This window comes from Salmo salar, chromosome ssa10, assembly GCF_905237065.1.
Source record: "Salmo salar chromosome ssa10, Ssal_v3.1, whole genome shotgun sequence".
NCBI classification, from domain to species: domain Eukaryota; kingdom Metazoa; phylum Chordata; class Actinopteri; order Salmoniformes; family Salmonidae; genus Salmo; species Salmo salar.
The window spans coordinates 1,611,648-1,631,587 of record NC_059451.1 but is presented as its reverse complement, the minus strand read 5'-3'; the positions used below and the strand labels follow the sequence as shown (position 1 = coordinate 1,631,587).

At 45.2% G+C, this 19,940-nt stretch overlaps 1 protein-coding gene across 1 annotated transcript in view; it reads left to right on the top strand.

Annotated features, from left to right (window-relative positions):
* oca2 (oculocutaneous albinism II) overlaps nt 1-19,940 on the top strand; it is a 321,027-nt gene that overhangs the window by 262,786 nt on the left and 38,301 nt on the right. Inside the window, exons 19-20 of the mRNA XM_045687206.1 lie at nt 10,054-10,181; nt 11,557-11,616. Of these exons, the coding sequence (XP_045543162.1) occupies nt 10,054-10,181; nt 11,557-11,616 (188 nt within the window). The remainder of the gene's footprint in view (nt 1-10,053; nt 10,182-11,556; nt 11,617-19,940) is intronic.

Here is a 19,940-nt window from a genome sequence, read left to right as displayed (position 1 = left end):
GAGAGGAGAGGTTGCTATCTATCTGTTATAGAGAGGAGAGGTTGCTATCTACCTGTTATAGAGAGGAGAGGTTGCTTCTTCCCTGCTATCTATCTGTTATAGAGAGGAGAGGTTGCTATCTATCTGTTATAGAGAGGAGAGGTTGCTATCTATCTGTTATAGAGAGGAGAGATTGCTTCATCCCTGCTATCTATCTGTTATAGAGAGGAGAGGTTTCTATCTATCTGTTATAGAGAGGAGAGGTTGCTTCTTCCCTGCTATCTATCTGTTATAGAGAGGAGAGGTTGCTATCTACCTGTTATAGAGAGGAGAGGTTGCATCTTCCCTGCTTTCTACCTGTTATAGAGAGGAGAGGTTGCTATCTCCCTGTTATAGAGAGGAGAGGTTGCTTCTTCCCTGCTATCTATCTGTTATAGAGAGGAGAGGTTGCTTCTTCCCTGCTATCTATCTGTTATAGAGAGGAGAGGTTGCTATCTATCTGTTATAGAGAGGAGAGGTTGCTATCTACCTGTTATAGAGAGGAGAGGTTGCATCTTCCCTGCTATCTATCTGTTATAGAGAGGAGAGGTTGCTATCTACCTGTTATAGAGAGGAGAGATTGCTTCATCCCTGCTATCTATCTGTTATAGAGAGGAGAGGTTGCTATCTATCTGTTATAAAGAGGAGAGGTTGCTTCTTCCCTGCTATCTACCTGTTATAGAGAGGAGAGGTTCCTTCTTCCCTGCTATCTACCTGTTGTAGAGAGGAGAGGTTGCAATCTATCTGTTATAGAGAGGAGAGGTTGCTTCTTCCCTGCTATCTATCTGTTATAGAGAGGAGAGGTTGCTATCTATCTGTTATAGAGAGGAGAGGTTGCTATCTACCTGTAATAGAGAAGAGAGAGAAGATTAGAGGTTGTTTTGTTCCTTACAAGAGTGAAACAACCAAACAAACCACTCCACTAAATCTAGATACTCTATATCTTCCTGGCTGGGCCATGTAGCATCCTGTCATACTCTATATCTTCCTGGCTGGGCCATGTAGCATCCTGTCATACTCTATATCTTCCTGGCTGGGCCATGTAGTATCCTGTCATACTCTATATCTTCCTGGCTGGGCCATGTAGCATCCCGTCATACTCTATATCTTCCTGGCTGGGCCATGTAGCATCCTGTCATACTCTATATATTCCTGGCTGGGCCATGTAGCATCCTGTCATACTCTATAACTTCCTGGCTGGGCCATGTAGTTTCCTGTCACACGGTTTGTTCTGCTGCGTATCAACCACTAACACAGCAACGACGATAATATCATGGGCCTTTGTGTCCCAAATGGCACACCGTAGTGTCTTTTCTGTATGATAAAACAGTCTATTAAAACCTCTCCTTTCTTAAAGCTGGTTTTAAACCAGCCTATCAAAACCTCTCCTCTCTTAGAGCTGGTTTTAAACCAGCCTATCAAAACCTCTCCTCTCTTAAAGCTGGTTTTAAACCAGCCTATCAAAACCCTTTGAGATTGTCTTTAAGAGCTGGTTTTAAAAACCTCTCCAGATCAAATCAAAATCCAATTTTATTTGTCACATCCGCCGAAAACAACAGGTGTAGACCTTACAGTGAAATGCTGAATACAACAGGTGTAGACCTCACAGTGAAATGCTGAATACAACAGGTGTAGTAGACCTTACAGTGAAGTAGACCTTACAGTGAAATGCTGAATACAACAGGTGTAGTAGACCTTACAGTGAAATGCTGAATACAACAGGTGTAGTAGACCTCACAGTGAAATGCTGAATACAACAGGTGTAGTAGACCTCACAGTGAAATGCTGAATACAACAGGTGTAGTAGACCTCACAGTGAAATGCTGAATACAACAGCTGTAGTAGACCTTACAGTGAAATGCTGAATACAACAGGTGTAGTAGACCTCACAGTGAAATGCTGAATACAACAGGTGTAGACCTCACAGTGAAATGCTGAATACAACAGGTGTAGTAGACCTCACAGTGAAATGCTGAATACAACAGGTGTAGACCTCACAGTGAAATGCTGAATACAACAGGTGTAGTAGACACAGTGAAATGCTGAATACGACAGGTGTAGTAGACCTTACAGTGAAATGCTGAATACAACAGGTGTAGTAGACCTCACAGTGAAATGCTGAATACAACAGGTGTAGTAGACCTTACAGTGAAGTAGACCTCACAGTGAAATGCTGAATACAACAGGTGTAGTAGACCTCACAGTGAAATGCTGAATACAACAGGTGTAGTAGACCTCACAGTGAAATGCTGAATACAACAGGTGTAGTAGACCTCACAGTGAAATGCTGAATACAACAGCTGTAGTAGACCTTACAGTGAAATGCTGAATACAACAGGTGTAGTAGACCTCACAGTGAAATGCTGAATACAACAGGTGTAGACCTCACAGTGAAATGCTGAATACAACAGGTGTAGTAGACCTCACAGTGAAATGCTGAATACAACAGGTGTAGACCTCAAAGTGAAATGCTGAATACAACAGGTGTAGTAGACACAGTGAAATGCTGAATACGACAGGTGTAGTAGACCTTACAGTGAAATGCTGAATACAACAGGTGTAGTAGACCTCACAGTGAAATGCTGAATACAACAGGTGTAGTAGACCTTACAGTGAAGTAGACCTCACAGTGAAATGCTGAATACAACAGGTGTAGTAGACCTCACAGTGAAATGCTGAATACAACAGGTGTAGTAGACCTCACAGTGAAATGCTGAATACAACAGGTGTAGTAGACCTCACAGTGAAATGCTGAATACAACAGCTGTAGTAGACCTCACAGTGAAATGCTGAATACAACAGGTGTAGTAGACCTTACAGTGAAATGCTGAATACAACAGGTGTAGTAGACCTCACAGTGAAATGCTGAATACAACAGGTGTAGTAGACCTCACAGTGAAATGCTGAATACAACAGGTGTAGTAGACCTCACAGTGAAATGCTGAATACAACAGGTGTAGTAGACACAGTGAAATGCTGAATACAACAGGTGTAGTAGACCTTACAGTGAAATGCTGAATACAACAGGTGTAGTAGACCTCACAGTGAAATGCTGAATACAACAGGTGTAGTAGACCTCACAGTGAAATGCTGAATACAACAGGTGTAGTAGACCTTACAGTGAAATGCTGAATACAACAGGTGTAGTAGACCTCACAGTGAAATGTTGAATACAACAGGTGTAGTAGACCTCACAGTGAAATGCTGAATACAACAGGTGTAGTAGACCTCACAGTGAAATGCTGAATACAACAGGTGTAGTAGACCTTACAGTGAAGTAGACCTTACAGTGAAATGCTGAATACAACAGGTGTAGTAGACCTTACAGTGAAATGCTGAATACAACAGGTGTAGTAGACCTCACAGTGAAATGCTGAATACAACAGGTGTAGTAGACCTCACAGTGAAATGCTGAATACAACAGCTGTAGTAGACCTTACAGTGAAATGCTGAATACAACAGGTGTAGACCTCACAGTGAAATGCTGAATACAACAGGTGTAGTAGACCTTACAGTGAAATGCTGAATACAACAGGTGTAGTAGACCTCACAGTGAAATGCTGAATACAACAGGTGTAGTAGACACAGTGAAATGCTGAATACAACAGGTGCAGTAGACCTCACAGTGAAATGCTGAATACAACAGGTGTAGTAGACACAGTGAAATGCTGAATACAACAGGTGTAGTAGACCTTACAGTGAAATGCTGAATACAACAGGTGTAGTAGACCTCACAGTGAAATGCTGAATACAACAGGTGTAGTAGACCTTACAGTGAAAAGCTGAATACAACAGGTGTAGTAGACCTCACAGTGAATTGCTGAATACAACACCTTACAGTGAAATGCTGAATACAACAGGTGTAGTAGACCTTACAGTGAAATGTTGAATACAACAGGTGTAGTAGACCTCACAGTGAAATGCTGAATACAGCAGGTGTTGTAGACCTCACAGTGAAATGCCTAATACAACAGGTGTAGTAGACCTTACAGTGAAATGCTGAATCAACAGGTGTAGTAGACCATACAGTGAAATGCTGAATACAACAGGTGTAGTAGACCTCACAGTGAAATGCTGAATACAACAGGTGTAGTAGACCTTACAGTGAAATGCTGAATACAACAGGTGTAGTAGACCTCACAGTGAAATGCTGAATACAACAGGTGTAGTAGACCTTACAGTGAAATGCTGAATACACCAGGTGTAGTAGACCTTACAGTGAAATGCTGAATACATCAGGTGTAGTAGACCTTACAGTGAAATGCTGAATACAACAGGTGTAGTAGACCTCACAGTGAATTGCTGAATACAACACCTTACAGTGAAATGCTGAATACAACAGGTGTAGTAGACCTCACAGTAGTCTGGGTAGCCATTTGATTAGCTGTTAATTAAGGAGTATTATGGGTAGGGGGGTAGAAGCTGTTCAGGAGTATTATGGGTAGGGGGTAGAAGCTGTTCAGGAGTCTGGTGGCTTGGGGGGGTAGAAGGTGTTCAGGAGTCTGGTGGCTTGGGGGGGTAGAAGTTGTTCAGGAGTATTATGGGTAGAGGGGTAGAAGCTGTTCAGGAGTATTATGGGTAGAGGGGTAGAAGCTGTTCAGGAGTGTTATGGGTAGAGGGGTAGAAGCTGTTCAGGAGTATTATGGACCTAGACCTAGACTCCTCTTTAAGAGCTGGTTTTGAACCAGCCTATCAAAACCTCTCCATATCCTCTCTACGAGCAGGAAAGACGAAACTCTCACGAACACGATGGTGTTCTCCGATTTGCTTTGCGACCCCCACAGGCGTCTTGGGACTCGTCTGAATTCGGTACAGCCGATCTGCCAACTTCTGTCTGTAGCGTACAAACAATTTGGGCTACACATTAATAGGGTTTAGACTCTTATGGATTAAACCAGCCTATCAAGATCTATCCTCTCTAATAGCAGGTTTTAAACCAGCTGTAACAATGACGCTGGGATTGATGAAGCAGGTGCAGATGGTGACTCTAACGATAATACCGAGCATAGAGCGATAACTGAACAAGAGCAGCGTCTGGACATGAACACAGAACCGAAAGTGCTTAATGAGAGATGCTAGGCAGTGCTAGATAAAGGAGCGGTAATCAGGGAGGTGATGAAGTCCAGGTGTGTCACATGATGGGGCGCAGGTTTGGTGTAATGATTGGTTGTCGGGTATGTGTAATGATTGGTTGCCAGGACCGGTGGTAAGTAAAACCAGAGACGTTGAGCGCCGGAGCTGGAGTAGGATGACGCTGGCCAAGGGGGATGGCCCTGAGGGCGAGGAGCAGACCAGTCTGGACGGCGAAGGTGGAAATCTCGGATGATGTCGGGATCTAGAATGTCGTCTAAAGTCCTCTGGATCTTAACTCTCCCGGTCCACTAGGTACTGAGCCGACCCCCATGACGTCGGCAGTCCAGGAGGGACTTCCCTCGATGTCCAGGGGAGGCGGGGGGGGGGGTCTCGTGTGGGACGGCATCAGCTAGAGGACCAGGAATCACCGGCCTGATGAAGGAAACATGAAAAGAGGGTTTTGATCCGGTATTTGGTGGGGAGTTGTAATTGATCCTCTCCGCCTGCCCGTTGGACTGAGGCCGGTACCCCGGATGTGGAGACCAGAGAGGAGGGAGACCAGAGAGAGGTAGGGAGACCAGGAATAAAATGGCAGGATTTAGAGAATCTGTCCACAACAACCATAATTGTAGTTCAAACATCAGAAGCAGGGAGATCAGTAACAAAATCTATGGACAGATGGGACCAAGGCCGCTGAGGCACGGGAAGGGAAAGGAATTTCCCTGCTGGAACGTGCCGGGGAGATTTGGTTTGGACACATACGAAGCAAGAGTTGTCATAGCAGGGTGATGTCCTGCGCCAAGGTGGGCCACCGGTACTTTTGTATTGAATGGTGTGGGTTATATCTGGGTGTTCAGCGGCGAGGGATGTGAGCGCCCAGGGAACAACCGATCCCTTACCCCCGTGGGGATGTAGATGCGCTCCTGAGTGCATTTAGCAGGCGCGGGTACCCTCTCCAGAGGCTGGCGGATGTCCACGTCTACGTTCCCAAAGTACGGGGGCAACGATTCGGGAGGGCTGAATGATGGGCGCACTCAGGACAGAAACCTCTCCCGAATCGTGGAGACGGCTTTGATGTTCTTTGAACCTGGGTGATATGACAAGGTGAAGTTGAATCTAGGGAAGAAAAGGGCCCACCTCGGGTTCAACCGCTTCTCTTGTCTGTATATACTCCAGGTTCCGATGATCGGTGAGGATGAGAAATGGGTCCTTGGCGCCCTCCAGCCAGTGTCTCCTCTCCTCTATTTCCAACTTCATCGCCAGGAGCTCCCGGTCGCCGACGTCCTAGTTCCGCTCTGCTGAAGACAGTTTCTTAGAGTAGTTTATGGATAACATTTATGACACGCTATGGGCCCCCACGACCACTTCTGAGGTGTCCACCTCCACCATGAAGGGCACGAAGAGCACTGGATCTGGGTGTTTCAGCAACGGGGCGGAAGGGAAACAACCCTTTAGTAATCGGACGGCCTCATTGGCTGCAGGACTCCACACCAACTTACGGGGACCGCCCTTGAGGAGAGGCGATAGAGATGAAGTTTTTAACGAAGCGGCAGTAGAAGTTGGCAAATCCCCAAAACACGTTGTAGCCCATTTATGGTGGTTGGGACAAGCCATGACCGTTCCCCTCCCTCACTCCCCTCTCCCTCTCCATCCCCTCTCCCTCGCTCCACTCTCCCCTTCACCCTCCCTCTCTCTCTCTCTCTCACTCTCCCACGCACCCCTCCCCTCTCCTCACTCCATCCACTCTCCCTCTCTCCCCTCTCCTCACTCCATCGCCTCTCCCTCTCTCCCCCAGCTTTCATCAGCAGTGAAATGATTTCCCAGAGGCAATTACCAGAGCTCACCTGTTTAATCAAATACAGTATATCTTGAAGTGGATGCAGCATACTCTCTCCCTCGCTCTCTCTCTCTCTTTCTACCTACCTCTTCCTCCCAAAGACAAGGTTTAATTCTGAGGATTACCTAAATGCTGTGGTTGAGATATGTATTAGAGTGGGATGCTTTGGTAATGAACCCACCAAGCCTGACCAGAAACATTATCCATCAGCCCCTACCTGGTTACACTCACAACTCAATCGGATTATAGGACAATAAGGCAGAACACGCTTTGATGGGAATCAATTCCTCTGGCTGTCTCTCTCACACAAATGCACGCACGTACACACGCACACACACACACACACACACACACAGAGTTTATCTATGTGGTGAGTCACCTTGTTTGATTCTCCTCAGAGAAGTCTCTCTTCGTGTCAGCATTTAAAATGGCTGCCCAGATTCCTCTATCAATCACCCTAACCTGCAAGGGAGGAACGGCCAAAAACCTAGGAATGTTGATAGATAGTAAACTCCTGGATTGTGCAGTTAAGTCTTTACACAGTCTACGTAACGTTTCTATAGTACAAACATATATTTTGACATTTGAAATTCTAGGTGGAGCGGTAAACGTCATTCTGTTTTCTCAAAGCCAGTCAGTCAGTCTGTCTGTCTATGGCACACTGGAACACATAAAGCGTGATAGAAAAAGGGCCCATAGCGTGTCATTTGGGACGTAAACTGGACTACTGACCAGGGGCCCATAGCGTGTCATTTGGGACGTAAACTGGACTACTGACCAGGGGCCCATAGCGTGTCATTTGGGACGTAAACTGGACTACTGACCAGGGGCCCATAGCGTGTCATTTGGGACGTAAACTGGACTACTGACCAGGGGCCCATAGCGTGTCATTTGGGACGTAAACTGGACTACTGACCAGGGGCCCATAGTGTGTCATTTGGGACGTAAACTGGACTACTGACCAGGGGCCCATAGCGTGTCATTTGGGACGTAAACTGTACTACTGACCAGGGCCCATAGCGTGTCATTTGGGACGTAAACTGGACTACTGACCAGGGGCCCATAGCGTGTCATTTGGGACGTAAACTGGACTACTGACCAGGGGCCCATAGTGTGTCATTTGGGACGTAAACTGGACTACTGACCAGGGGCCCATAGCGTGTCATTTGGGACGTAAACTGTACTACTGACCAGGGCCCATAGCGTGTCATTTGGGACGTAAACTGGATACTACTGACCAGGGGCCCATAGCGTGTCATTTGGGACGTAAACTGGACTACTGACCAGGGGCCCATAGCGTGTCATTTGGGATGTAAACTGGACTACTACTGACCAGGGGCCCATAGCGTGTCATTTGGGACGTAAACTGGACTACTGACCAGGGGCCCATAGCGTGTCATTTGGGACGTAAACTGGACTACTGACCAGGGGCCCATAACGTGTCATTTGGGACGTAAACTGGACTACTGACCAGGGGCCCATAGCGTGTCATTTGGGACGTAAACTAGACTACTGACCAGGGGCCCATAGCGTGTCATTTGGGACGTAAACTGGACTACTGACCAGGGCCCATAGCGTGTCATTTGGGACGTAAACTGGACTACTGACCAGGGGCCCATAGCGTGTCATTTGGGACGTAAACTGGACTACTGACCAGGGGCCCATAGCGTGTCATTTGGGACGTAAACTGGACTACTGACCAGGGGCCCATAACGTGTCATTTGGGATGTAAACTGGACTACTGACCAGGGGCCCATAGCGTGTCATTTGGGACGTAAACTGGACTACTGACCAGGGGCCCATAGCGTGTCATTTGGGACGTAAACTGGACTACTGACCAGGGGCCCATAGCGTGTCATTTGGGACGTAAACTGGACTACTGACCAGGGGCCCATAACGTGTCATTTGGGACGTAAACTGGACTACTGACCAGGGGCCCATAGCGTGTCATTTGGGACGTAAACTGGACTACTGACCAGGGGCCCATAGCGTGTCATTTGGGACGTAAACTGGACTACTGACCAGGGGCCCATAACGTGTCATTTGGGACGTAAACTGGACTACTGACCAGGGGCCCATAGCGTGTCATTTGGGACGTAAACTAGACTACTGACCAGGGCCCATAGCGTGTCATTTGGGACGTAAACTGGACTACTGACCAGGGGCCCATAGCGTGTCATTTGGGACGTAAACTGGACTACTGACCAGGGGCCCATAGCGTGTCATTTGGGATGTAAACTGGACTACTGACCAGGGGCCCATAACGTGTCATTTGGGATGTAAACTGGACTACTGACCAGGGGCCCATAGCGTGTCATTTGGGACGTAAACTGGACTACTGACCAGGGGCCCATAGCGTGTCATTTGGGACGTAAACTGGACTACTGACCAGGGGCCCATAACGTGTCATTTGGGAAGCAAACTGGACTGTAGTGGAAAAAAAAAACACAACAAGTACAGTGGAATCTAAACTGAGTAGAGGCAGGATAGAATTGTTCCTGATTAACACTGTTTTAACTCTCAGAACCGTGTCGTACTCTGACCGTATGGTATCTTATGGATTTGTTAACTCACTTTATGTTTAAACAAAATTGTACTACTACTCAGCTTAATTTCATGCACTTCTAGACTCAAAACCCTAAAGGCTTCCTTGTGGTTTTTTTGTGCGTGCCCAAGAGCGCAAGCACTAAACACAGTGGGGTTGCAGTGGCATGGCTGGATTGTGCCGCAGCGTTGGTCAAGCAAGCTGGCTGTAGCCTGATCTCAGGGTCCTCTTTCTCTTCTCTCTGTCCCCCAGGTCGGGTAGATATCCTCGGGGCTCTGTGGGGCTGGCTGTAGCCTGATCTCAGGGTCCTCTCTCTTCTCTCTCTGTCCCCCAGGTCAGATAGATATCCTCGGGGCTCTGTGGGGCTGGCTGTAGCCTGATCTCAGGGTCCTCTCTCTCCTCTCTCTGTCCGCCAGGTTGGGTAGATATCCTCGGGGCTCTGTGGGGCTGGCTGTAGCCTGATCTCAGGGTCCTCTCTCTCCTCTCTCTGTCCCCCAGGTTGAATAGATATCCCCGGGGCTCTGTGGGGCTGGCTGTAGCCTGATCTCAGGGTCCTCTCTCTCCTCTCTCTCTCCCCCAGGTTGGATAGCTATCTTCGGTGCCCTGTGGCTGCTGGTGCTGGCTGACATCCAGGACTTTGAGATCATTCTGCACAGAGTGGAGTGGGCCACACTGCTGTTCTTCGCTGCTCTGTTTGTCCTCATGGAGGTGTGCTTCACACAGACACACACATAACCATGGCACTGGGCAGCCGGATGTTCACTGAGAACTTTGAGCTTATTTTTTTAGTAAGGATATAAAGAATGTGTGAATGAATTGTACTGTTATCTAAAGCCATACAGGGAGAGGGGGAGGGAGACGAGAAGGAAGGGAAGGGGCAGGAGAGGGGCATGGGGAGGAGGGGAGGAGAGAAGAGGGGAGGGAGAGGGGGAGGAGAAGGAGAGGAGAGGAGAGGGGGAGGACAGAAGAGGAGAGGAGAGGGGGAGGACAGGAGAGGGGGAGGAGAGGAGAGGAGAGGAGAGGGGAGGAGAGGGGGAGGACAGGAGAGGAGGAGGAGAGGAGAGGGGAGGAAAGGGGGAGGAGAGGAGAGGGGGAGGAGAGGAGAGGGGGAGGAGAGGGGGAGGAGAGGAGAGAGGGGAGGAGAGGAGAAGGGAGGGGAGGAAAGGGGGAGGAGAGGAGAGGGGAGGAGAGGAGAGGGGAGGAAAGGGAGAGGAGAGGGGGAGGAGAGGAGAGGAGAGGGGAAAGGGGAGGAGAGGAGAGGAGAGGGGGAGGAGAGGGGAGGAAAGGGAGAGGAGAGGGGGAGGAGAGGAGAGGGGGAGGAGAGGAGAGGAGAGGGAGAGGAGAGGGGGAGGACAGGAGAGGGGGAGGAGAGGAGAGGAGAGTGGGAGGACAGGAGAGGGGGAGGAGAGGGGGAGGAGAGGAGAGGGGGAGGAGAGGGGTATGGGGAGAGAAGGTAGAAGCAGAATGACTGCTATGTTTGCTGTTTGTCTGTTTCCTTGTTTTAATCCTTTGTTTTTTAAAAGGCCCAATCTCACCCCAAACCACAGCCCTTAATCGTACTGTGTTTGTACGCGTGCGTCCATTTGTGTGTGTGTGTGTGTGTGTGTGTGTGTGTGTGTGTGTGTGTGCGTGCTTACTGCAGCAACTCTATAAAGTGTTTAGCCAGTCAGTGGAAACACAGAAGAACATGGCTCAGAGCCATCAGACAGGACAGACAGAACAGACAGGACAGTATCTGTCTATTTCAATAAGATGTATGAATTATACACAGTTTCTCTTCTCATGGTGAAATAGAGAATCAGCATTACACAGTAAAGTATATCACATAGGATTTACTTTTTCATTCTTTAATCAGGGACTGATTTAGACCTGGGACACCAGGTGGGTGCAATTAATGATCAGGTAGAACAGAAAGCCAGCAGTAGTCAGTACCACATAGGGTACGATTTGAATAATCCTGCTCTAGAGGGATATAGTAAAACCAAGAAGAGTGGTTATAGTTGAGACTGTTTCATAATTCAGCTCAGGGGCCATACTTCTCATGGTCAAACCTAAACACTCTCTCTTCTGTCCCTCCCTATAGGCTTTGGCCCAGCTCCAGTTAATCGACTATATAGGAGTGCAGACGGCCCTGCTCATAAAAGTAAGTTGAACTTTGTTTTAAAGAATGAACCCTCTTCCCACTCCTGTCGTATAGAACGGATAGAGGCTGATAGACTGCTGGTAATGTCTCTCAATGTGTTCTGTGTTTCACGCTGGGGAGCTGCGGCCTGTGTTTATATACTGTACCAGTCAAAAGTTTTAGAACACCTACTCATACAAGTTTTTTTTCTTATTTTTTTTTTTACTATTTTCTAAATTGTAGAATAATAGTGAAGACATCAAAACTATGAAATAACACATATGGAATCATGTAGTAACCAAAAAAGTGTTAAAAAAATCAAAATATATTTTAGACTTTAGATTCTTCAAAGTAGCCACCCTTTGCCTTGATGACAGCTTTGCACACTCTTGGCATTCTCTCAACCAGCTTCACCTGGAATGCTTTTCCAACAGCCTTGAAGGAGTTCCCACATACGCTGAGCACTTTCTTCACTCTGCGGTCCAACTCATCCCAAACAATTTCAATTGGGTTGAGGTCGTGTGATGTAGCACATCAGGTCACCTGATGTAGCACTCTCCTTCTTGGTTAAAAAGCCCTTATCAAAACAAACTTTATTTGCCACATGCGCTGAATACAACAAGTGTAGACCATACCGTGAAATTCTTACTTACAAGCCCTTAACTAACAGTGCAGTTCAAGAAGACATTTTTTACCAAGTAGACTAAAATAAAAAGTAATAATAAAAAGTAACATAATAAGAATAACATAACGAGGCTATATACAGGGGGCACCGGTACAGAGTCAATGTGGAGGCTATATACAGGGGGCACCGGTTCCGAGTCAGTGTGGAGACTATATACAGGGTGTTACGGTACAGAGTCAATGTGGAGGCTATATACAGGGGGCACAGGTACAGAGTCAATGTGGAGGCTATATACAGGGGGCACCGGTACCGAGTTAATGTGGAGACTATATACAGGGGGTACCGGTACAGAGTCAATGTGGAGGCTATATACAGGGGGTACCGGTACAGAGTCAGTGTGGAGGCTATATACAGGGGGTACCGGTACAGAGTCAGTGTGGAGGCTATATACAGGGGGTACCGGTACAGAGTCAGTGTTGGGGTTAGAGGCTAGTTGAGGTAATCTGTACATGTAGGTGGGGACAAAGTGACTATTCATAGGTAACAAACAAACAGTGAGTAGCAGCAGTGTACTAAAGGGGGGGGGTCAAAGTAAATTGTTCTGTGACGATTTTTATGAATTGTTCTGCAGTCTAATGGCTTGGGGGTAGAAGCTGTTAACCTCTTACATCTAGACGTTCCGCTAGCGGAACACCTGCTCCAATATCCAATGATAGGCGTGGCGCGAATTACAAATTCCTCAAAAATACAAAAACTTCAATTTTTCAAACATATGACTATTTCACAGCATTTTAAAGACAAGACTCTCCTTTATCTAACCACACTGTCCGATTTCAAAAAGGCTTTACAGCGAAAGCAAAACATTAGATTATGTCAGCAGAGTACCCAGCCAGAAATAATCAGACACCCATTTTTCAAGCTAGCATATAATGTCACAAAAACCCAGAAGACAGCTAAATGCAGCACTAACCTTTGATGATCTTCATCAGATGACACACCTAGGACATTATGTTATACAATACATGCATGTTTTGTTCAATCAAGTTCATATTTATATCAAAAAACAGCTTTTTACATTAGCATGTGACGTTCAGAACTAGCATACCCCCGCAAACTTCCGGGGAATTTACTAACAATTTACTAAATTACTCACGATAAACGTTCACAAAAAGCATAACAATTATTTTAAGAATTATAGATACAGAACTCCTCTATGCACTCGATATGTCCGATTTTAAAAGAGCTTTTTGGTGAAAGCACATTTTGCAATATTCTAAGTACATAGCCCAGCCATCACGGGCTAGCTATTTAGACACCCGGCAAGTTTAGCCTTCACCAAAATCAGATTTACTATAACAAAAATGTTATTACCTTTGTTGTCTTCGTCAGAATGCACTCCCAGGACTGCTACTTCAATAACAAATGTTGGTTTGGTCCCAAATAATCCATCGTTATATCCGAATAGCGGCGTTTTGTTCGTGCGTTCCAGAAACTATCCGAAATGGTAAATCAGGGTCGTGCGCATGGCGCAATTCGTGACAAAATAATTCTAAGTATTCCATTTCCGTACTTCGAAGCATGTCAACCGCTGTTTAAAATCAATTTCTATGCAATTTCTCTCTTAAAAAAGCGATAATATTCCGACCGGGAATCTCCTTTTTTCGGCAAACAGAGGAAAAATCACAAAGACGGGGGCGGCCAGGGCACGCGCCTAAGCCCACAGTCCCTTGATCGGCCACTTGAGAAAGGCGATAATGTGTTTCAGCCTGGGGCTGGGATGACGACATTCTGTTTTTTCCCGGGCTCTGAGCGCCCATGGAAGACGTAGGAAGTGTCACGTTAGAGCAGAGATCCTTTGTAAAAGATAGAGATGGCAAAGAAGTTCAAGAAATGGTCAGACAGGCTACTTCCTGTAAAGGAATCTCTCAGGTTTTGACCTGCCATTTGAGTTCTGTTATACTCACAGACACCATTCAAACAGTTTTAGAAACTTTGGAGTGTTTTCTATCCAAAGCCAATAATTCTTTGCATATTCTAGTTACTGGGCAGGAGTAGTAACCAGATTAAATCGGGTATTTATTAGCTTTGGATAGAAAACACTCCAAAGTTTCTAAAACTGTTTGAATGGTGTCTGTGAGTATAACAGAACTCATTTGGCAGGCCAAAACCTGAGAAGATTCTGTACAGGAAGTATCCTGTCTGACCATTTCTTGGCCTTCTTGATTATCTCTATCCAATACAGGGGATCTCTGCTGTTACGTGACACTTCCTACGGCTCCCATGGGCTCTCAGAAGGCGGCAAAAAGCTGAATCGTGGCTTTGCAGGCTCTGGCTGAAAAACAGTAGCGCATTTGGATGGTGGCCGGTCACATTACTATGAGACTCAGGCTCGTGCACGAGTCGACTCCATGTTTGTATTCTTTCGTCTTTGAACGAAAACCACCACTCCCGGTCGGAATATTATCGCTTTTTTACGAGAAAAATGGCATAAAAATTGATTTTAAACAGCGGTTGACATGCTTCGAAGTACGGTAATGGAATATTTAGAATTTTTTTGTCACGAAATGCGTCGTGCGCGTGACCCTTCGTCACCCTTGGATAGTGTCTTGAACGCACGAACAAAACGCCGCTATTTGGATATAACTATGGATTATTTTGAACCAAACCAACATTTGTTATTGAAGTAGAAGTCCTGGGAGTGCATTCTGACGAAGAACACCAAAGGTAATCAAACTTTTCTAATAGTAAATCGGAGTTTGGTCAGGGCTAAACTTGGTGGGTGTCAAAATAGCTAGCCGTGATATCTACTCAGAATATTGCAAAATGTGCTTTCACCGAAAAGCTATTTTAAAATCGGACACCTCGATTGCACAAAGGAGTTCTGTATCTATAATTCTTAAAATAATTGTTATGTTTTTTGTGAACGTTTATCGTGAGTAATTTAGTAAATTCACCGGAAGTGTTCGGTGGGAATGCTAGTTCTGAACGTCACATGCTAATGTAAAAAGCTGGTTTTTGATATAAATATGAACTTGATTGAACAAAACATGCATGTATTGTATAACATAATGTCCTAGGCGTGTCATCTGATGAAGATCATCAAAGGTTAGTGCTGCATTTAGCTGTGGTTTTGTTTTTTGTGACATTATATGCTAGCTTGAAAAATGGGTGTCTGATTATTTCTGGCTTGGTACTCTGCTGACATAATCTAATGTTTTGCTTTCGCTGTAAAGCCTTTTTGAAATCGGACAGTGTGGTTAGATAAAGGAGAGTCTTGTCTTTAAAATGCTGTAAAATAGTCATATGTTTGAAAAATTGAAGTTTTTGTATTTTTGAGGAATTTGTCATTCGCGCCACGCCTATCATTGGATATTGGAGCAGGTGTTCCGCTAGCGGAATGTCTATTAAGGAGCCTTTTGGTCCTAGATTTGGCACTCCGGTACCGCTTGCCGTGCGGTAGCAGAGAAAACACTCTATGACTTGGGTGACTGGAGTCTCTGACAATTTAATGGGCTTTCCTCTGACACCGCCTATTATATAGGTCCTGGATGGCAGGAAGCTTGGCCCCAGTGATGTACTCGGCCATTCGCATTACTCTCTGTAGCGCCTTACCGTCAGATGCCGAGCAGTTGCCATACCAGGCGGTGATGCAACCGGTCAGGATGCTCTCGATGGTGCAGCTGTAGAACCTTTTGAGGATCTGGGGACCCATGCCAAATATTTTCAGTGACGACACTTGACAGTTGGTCCGTGCATGCTTTGAGTACACGTCCTGGTAATCCGTCTGGCCCAGCTGCTTTGTGAATGTTGACCTATTTAAAGGTTTTGTTCACATCGGCTACCAAGAGCGTTATCACACAGTCATCCAGAACAGCTGGCGCTCTCGTGCATGCTTCAGTGTTGCATCCTTTGAAGTGAGCATAAAAACCTCACCAGGTAGGCTCGCGTTACTGGGCAGCTCACATCTGGGTTTCCCTTTGTAGTCCGTAATAGTTTTCAAGCCCTGCCACATCCGACGAGTGTCAGAGCCGGTGTAGTAGGATTCAATCTTAGTCCTGTATTGACGCTTTGCTTGTTTGATGGTTCATCTGAGGGCATAGCGGGATTTCTTATAAGCCTCCGCTCCTTGAAAGCGGCAGCTCTAGCCTTTAGCTCAATGCGGATGTTGCCTATAATCTATGGCTTCTGGTTGGGATATGTACGTACAGCCACTGTGGGGACGACGTCATCGCTGCACTTATTGATGAAGCCTTACACAGCCTGGAGGTGTGTTGGGTCATTGTCCTCTTGAAAAACAAACAATAGTCCCACTAAGGGCAAACCAGATGGGATGGTGTATCGCTGCAGAATGTTGTGGTAGCCATGCTGTTTAAGTGTGCCTTGAATTCTAAATAAATCACAGACAGTGTCACCAGCAAAGCACCATCACACCTCCTCCTCCATGCTTCACGATGGGAATCACACAGAGATCATCCGTTCACCTACTACGGCGGTTAGAACCAAAAATCTAAAAAATCTCCACTGGTCTAATATCCACTGCTTGTGTTTCTTGGCCCAAGCAAGTCTCTTCTTCTTATTGGTGTCCTGTAGTAGTGATTTCTTTGCATCAATTCGACCATGAAGGCCATTATTCACGCAGTCTCCTCTGAACAGTTGATGTTGAGATGTGTCTGTTACTTGAACTCTGAAGCATTTATTTGGGCTGCAACTTCTGAGGCTCGTAACTAATGAACATATCCTCTGCAGCAGAGGTAACTCAGGGTCTTCCTTTCCTGTGGCAGTCCTTAGAGACAGTTTCATCAGAGCGCTTGATGGTTTTTGCGACTGCACTTGAAGAAACTTTCAAAGTTCTTGACATTTTCCAAATTGACTGACCTTCATGTCTTAAAGTAATGATGGACTGTCGTTTCTCTTTGCTTATTTGAGCTTGCCATAATATGGACTTTTTTTTTTTTACCAAATAGGGCTATCTTCTGTAAACCACCCCTACAGTACCTTGTCACAACATAACTGATTGTCTCAAATGCATTAAGAAGGAAAGAAATACTACAAATTAACTTTACCAAGGCACACCCTGAAATGCTTTCCAGGTGACTCGCTCATGAAGCTGACTGAGAAAATACCAAGAGTGTGCAGAGCTGTCATCAAGGCAGAGGGTGGCTACTCTGAAGAATCTAAAATCTATGTTGATTTGTTTAACACTTTTTTTGCTTACTACATGATTCCATATGTGTTATTTCATAGTTTTGATGTCTTCACTATTATTCTGCAATGTAGAAAACAGTAAAAAATAAAGAAATACCATGGAATGAGTATGTGTCCAAACTTTTGACTGGTACTAACCTGTGTATATATTTTAAGGGTCAAACCTTTATTTTATTGTTAAAATTTTGCCTAAAGTGACATACACAAATCTAACTGCCTGTAGCTCAGGATCTGAAGCAAGGATATGCATATTCTTGTAACGGCTCTCGTCGGAATGAGTGGACCAAAGCGCAGCGTGGAAAGTGTTCATGATTTTATTTGATCAAAAAATACTCGAACAAAGTAATAAAACGAAAAGCCAACAGTTCTGTCAGGTAACAGAATACTAAACAGAAAACAACCTCCCACAAACCTCAGGTGGGAAAACAGGCTGCCTAAGTATGATCCCCAATCAGAGACAACGATAGACAGCTGCCTCTGATTGGGAACCACACTCGGCTCAAAAACAAAGAAATAGAAAACATAGATATTACCACCCGAGTCACACCCTGACCTAACCAAACATAGAGAATAAATAAGATCTCTAAGGTCAGGGCGTGACACCATTTGAAAGGAAACACATTGACGTTTGTGGAAATGTGAAATTACTGTAGGAGAATATAACACATTAGATCTGGTAAAAGATAATAAAAACAAAAAAGACGTGTGCCCCCCCCCCCAAAAGAAGCATCTTTGAAATGCAGTTGAAAGGCCGTACATTAATTTAGGATCCTAGGTGTAATTTAGATGTGGTTCACAAGATGGCAGCAGTGTGTGTGCAAAGTTTCAGACTGATCCAGTGAAGAATTACCTCAAAACACAATATTTTGCATCAAGTTTGCCCAAATGCACTGAATTGGTCAATTTATACATTTTTAAGTACATAAATATAGGAATGTCATACATGATGGATAATTAGCTTCCCTACAGAAAAGACACTAAACTTCACACATCTAGATGGCCGGGTGGGGTTGGTGTCGAGCCAGAGACAACAGTGGGGTCTGTATCACATTTGAGTATAAAATATTTTTTCCCCCCAAAAAATACACTATATTTTATCTCTGGACCCCTTAGGATGACAAATCAGAGCAAGATTACTGAATGTAAGTACATTATTTACCTTCAGAGGTGAATGTATCAAACCAGTTCCCGTGATACATTTTTGTTCTTGTTGTGCATTCTCCTCAAACAATAGCATGGTCTTTTTCCCACTGTAATAGCTACTGTAAATAGGACACTGCTGTTAGATTAACAAGAATTTAAGCTTTCTGCCCATTTAAGACATGTCTACAGCTGAAGTCGAAAGTTTACATACACCTTATCTAAATACATTTAAACTCAGTTTTTCACAATTCCTGACATTTAAATCTAGTAAAAATTCACCGTCTTAGGTCAGTTAGGATCACCACTTTATTTTAAGAATGTAAAATGTCAGAATAATAGTTGAGAGAATGATTTATTTCAGCTTTTATTTCTTTCATCACATTCCCATTGGGTTAGAAGTTTACATACACTCAATTAGTATTTGATAGCATTGCCTTTAAATTGATTAACTTGGGTCAAATGTATCAGGTAGCCTTCCACAAGCTTCCCACAATAAGTTTGGTGAATTTTGGCCCATTCCTCCTGACAGAGCTGGTGTAACTGAGTCAGGTTTGTAGGCGTCCTTGTTTGCACACGCTTTTTCAGTTCTGCCCACACATTTTCTATGGGATTGAGGTCAGGGTTTTGTGATGGCCACTCCAATACCTTGACTTTGTTGTCCTTAAGCCATTTTGCCACAACTTTGGAAGTAAGCTTGGGGTCATTGTCCATTTGGAAGACCCATTTGCGACCAAGCTTTAACTTCCTGACTGATGTCTTGAGATGTTGCTTCAGTATATCCACATAATTTTCCTACCTCATGATACCATCTATTTTGTGAAGTGCACCAGTCCCTCCTGCAGCAAAGCACCAACACAACATGATGCTGCCACCCCCGTGCTTCACGGTTGGGATGGTGTTCTTCGGTTTGCAAGCCTCCCCCTTTTTCTTCCAAACACAACAATGGTCATTATGGCCAAACAGTTCTATTTTTGCTTCATCAGACCAGAGGACATTTCTTCAAAATATGGTACCAAAAACTAAGCTTTTTACTACTTTAATACACATACAAGGGGATTTCTCCCAGTACGCTCAGCCCAGTCAAAACTGTTCGCTGCCCTGGCACCCCAATGGTGGAACAAGCTCCCTCACGACGCCAGGACAGCGGAGTCAATCACCACCTTCCGGAGACACCTGAAACCCCACCTCTTTAAGGAATACCTGGGATAGGATAAAGTAATCCTTCTAACCCCCCCAAAAAAAAGATATAGATGTACTATTGTAAAGTGGTTGTTCCACTGGATATCATAAGGTGAATGCACCAATTTGTAAGTCGCTCTGGATAAGAGCGTCTGCTAAATGTAAATGTACATTTGGTCCCATAATATGGAGG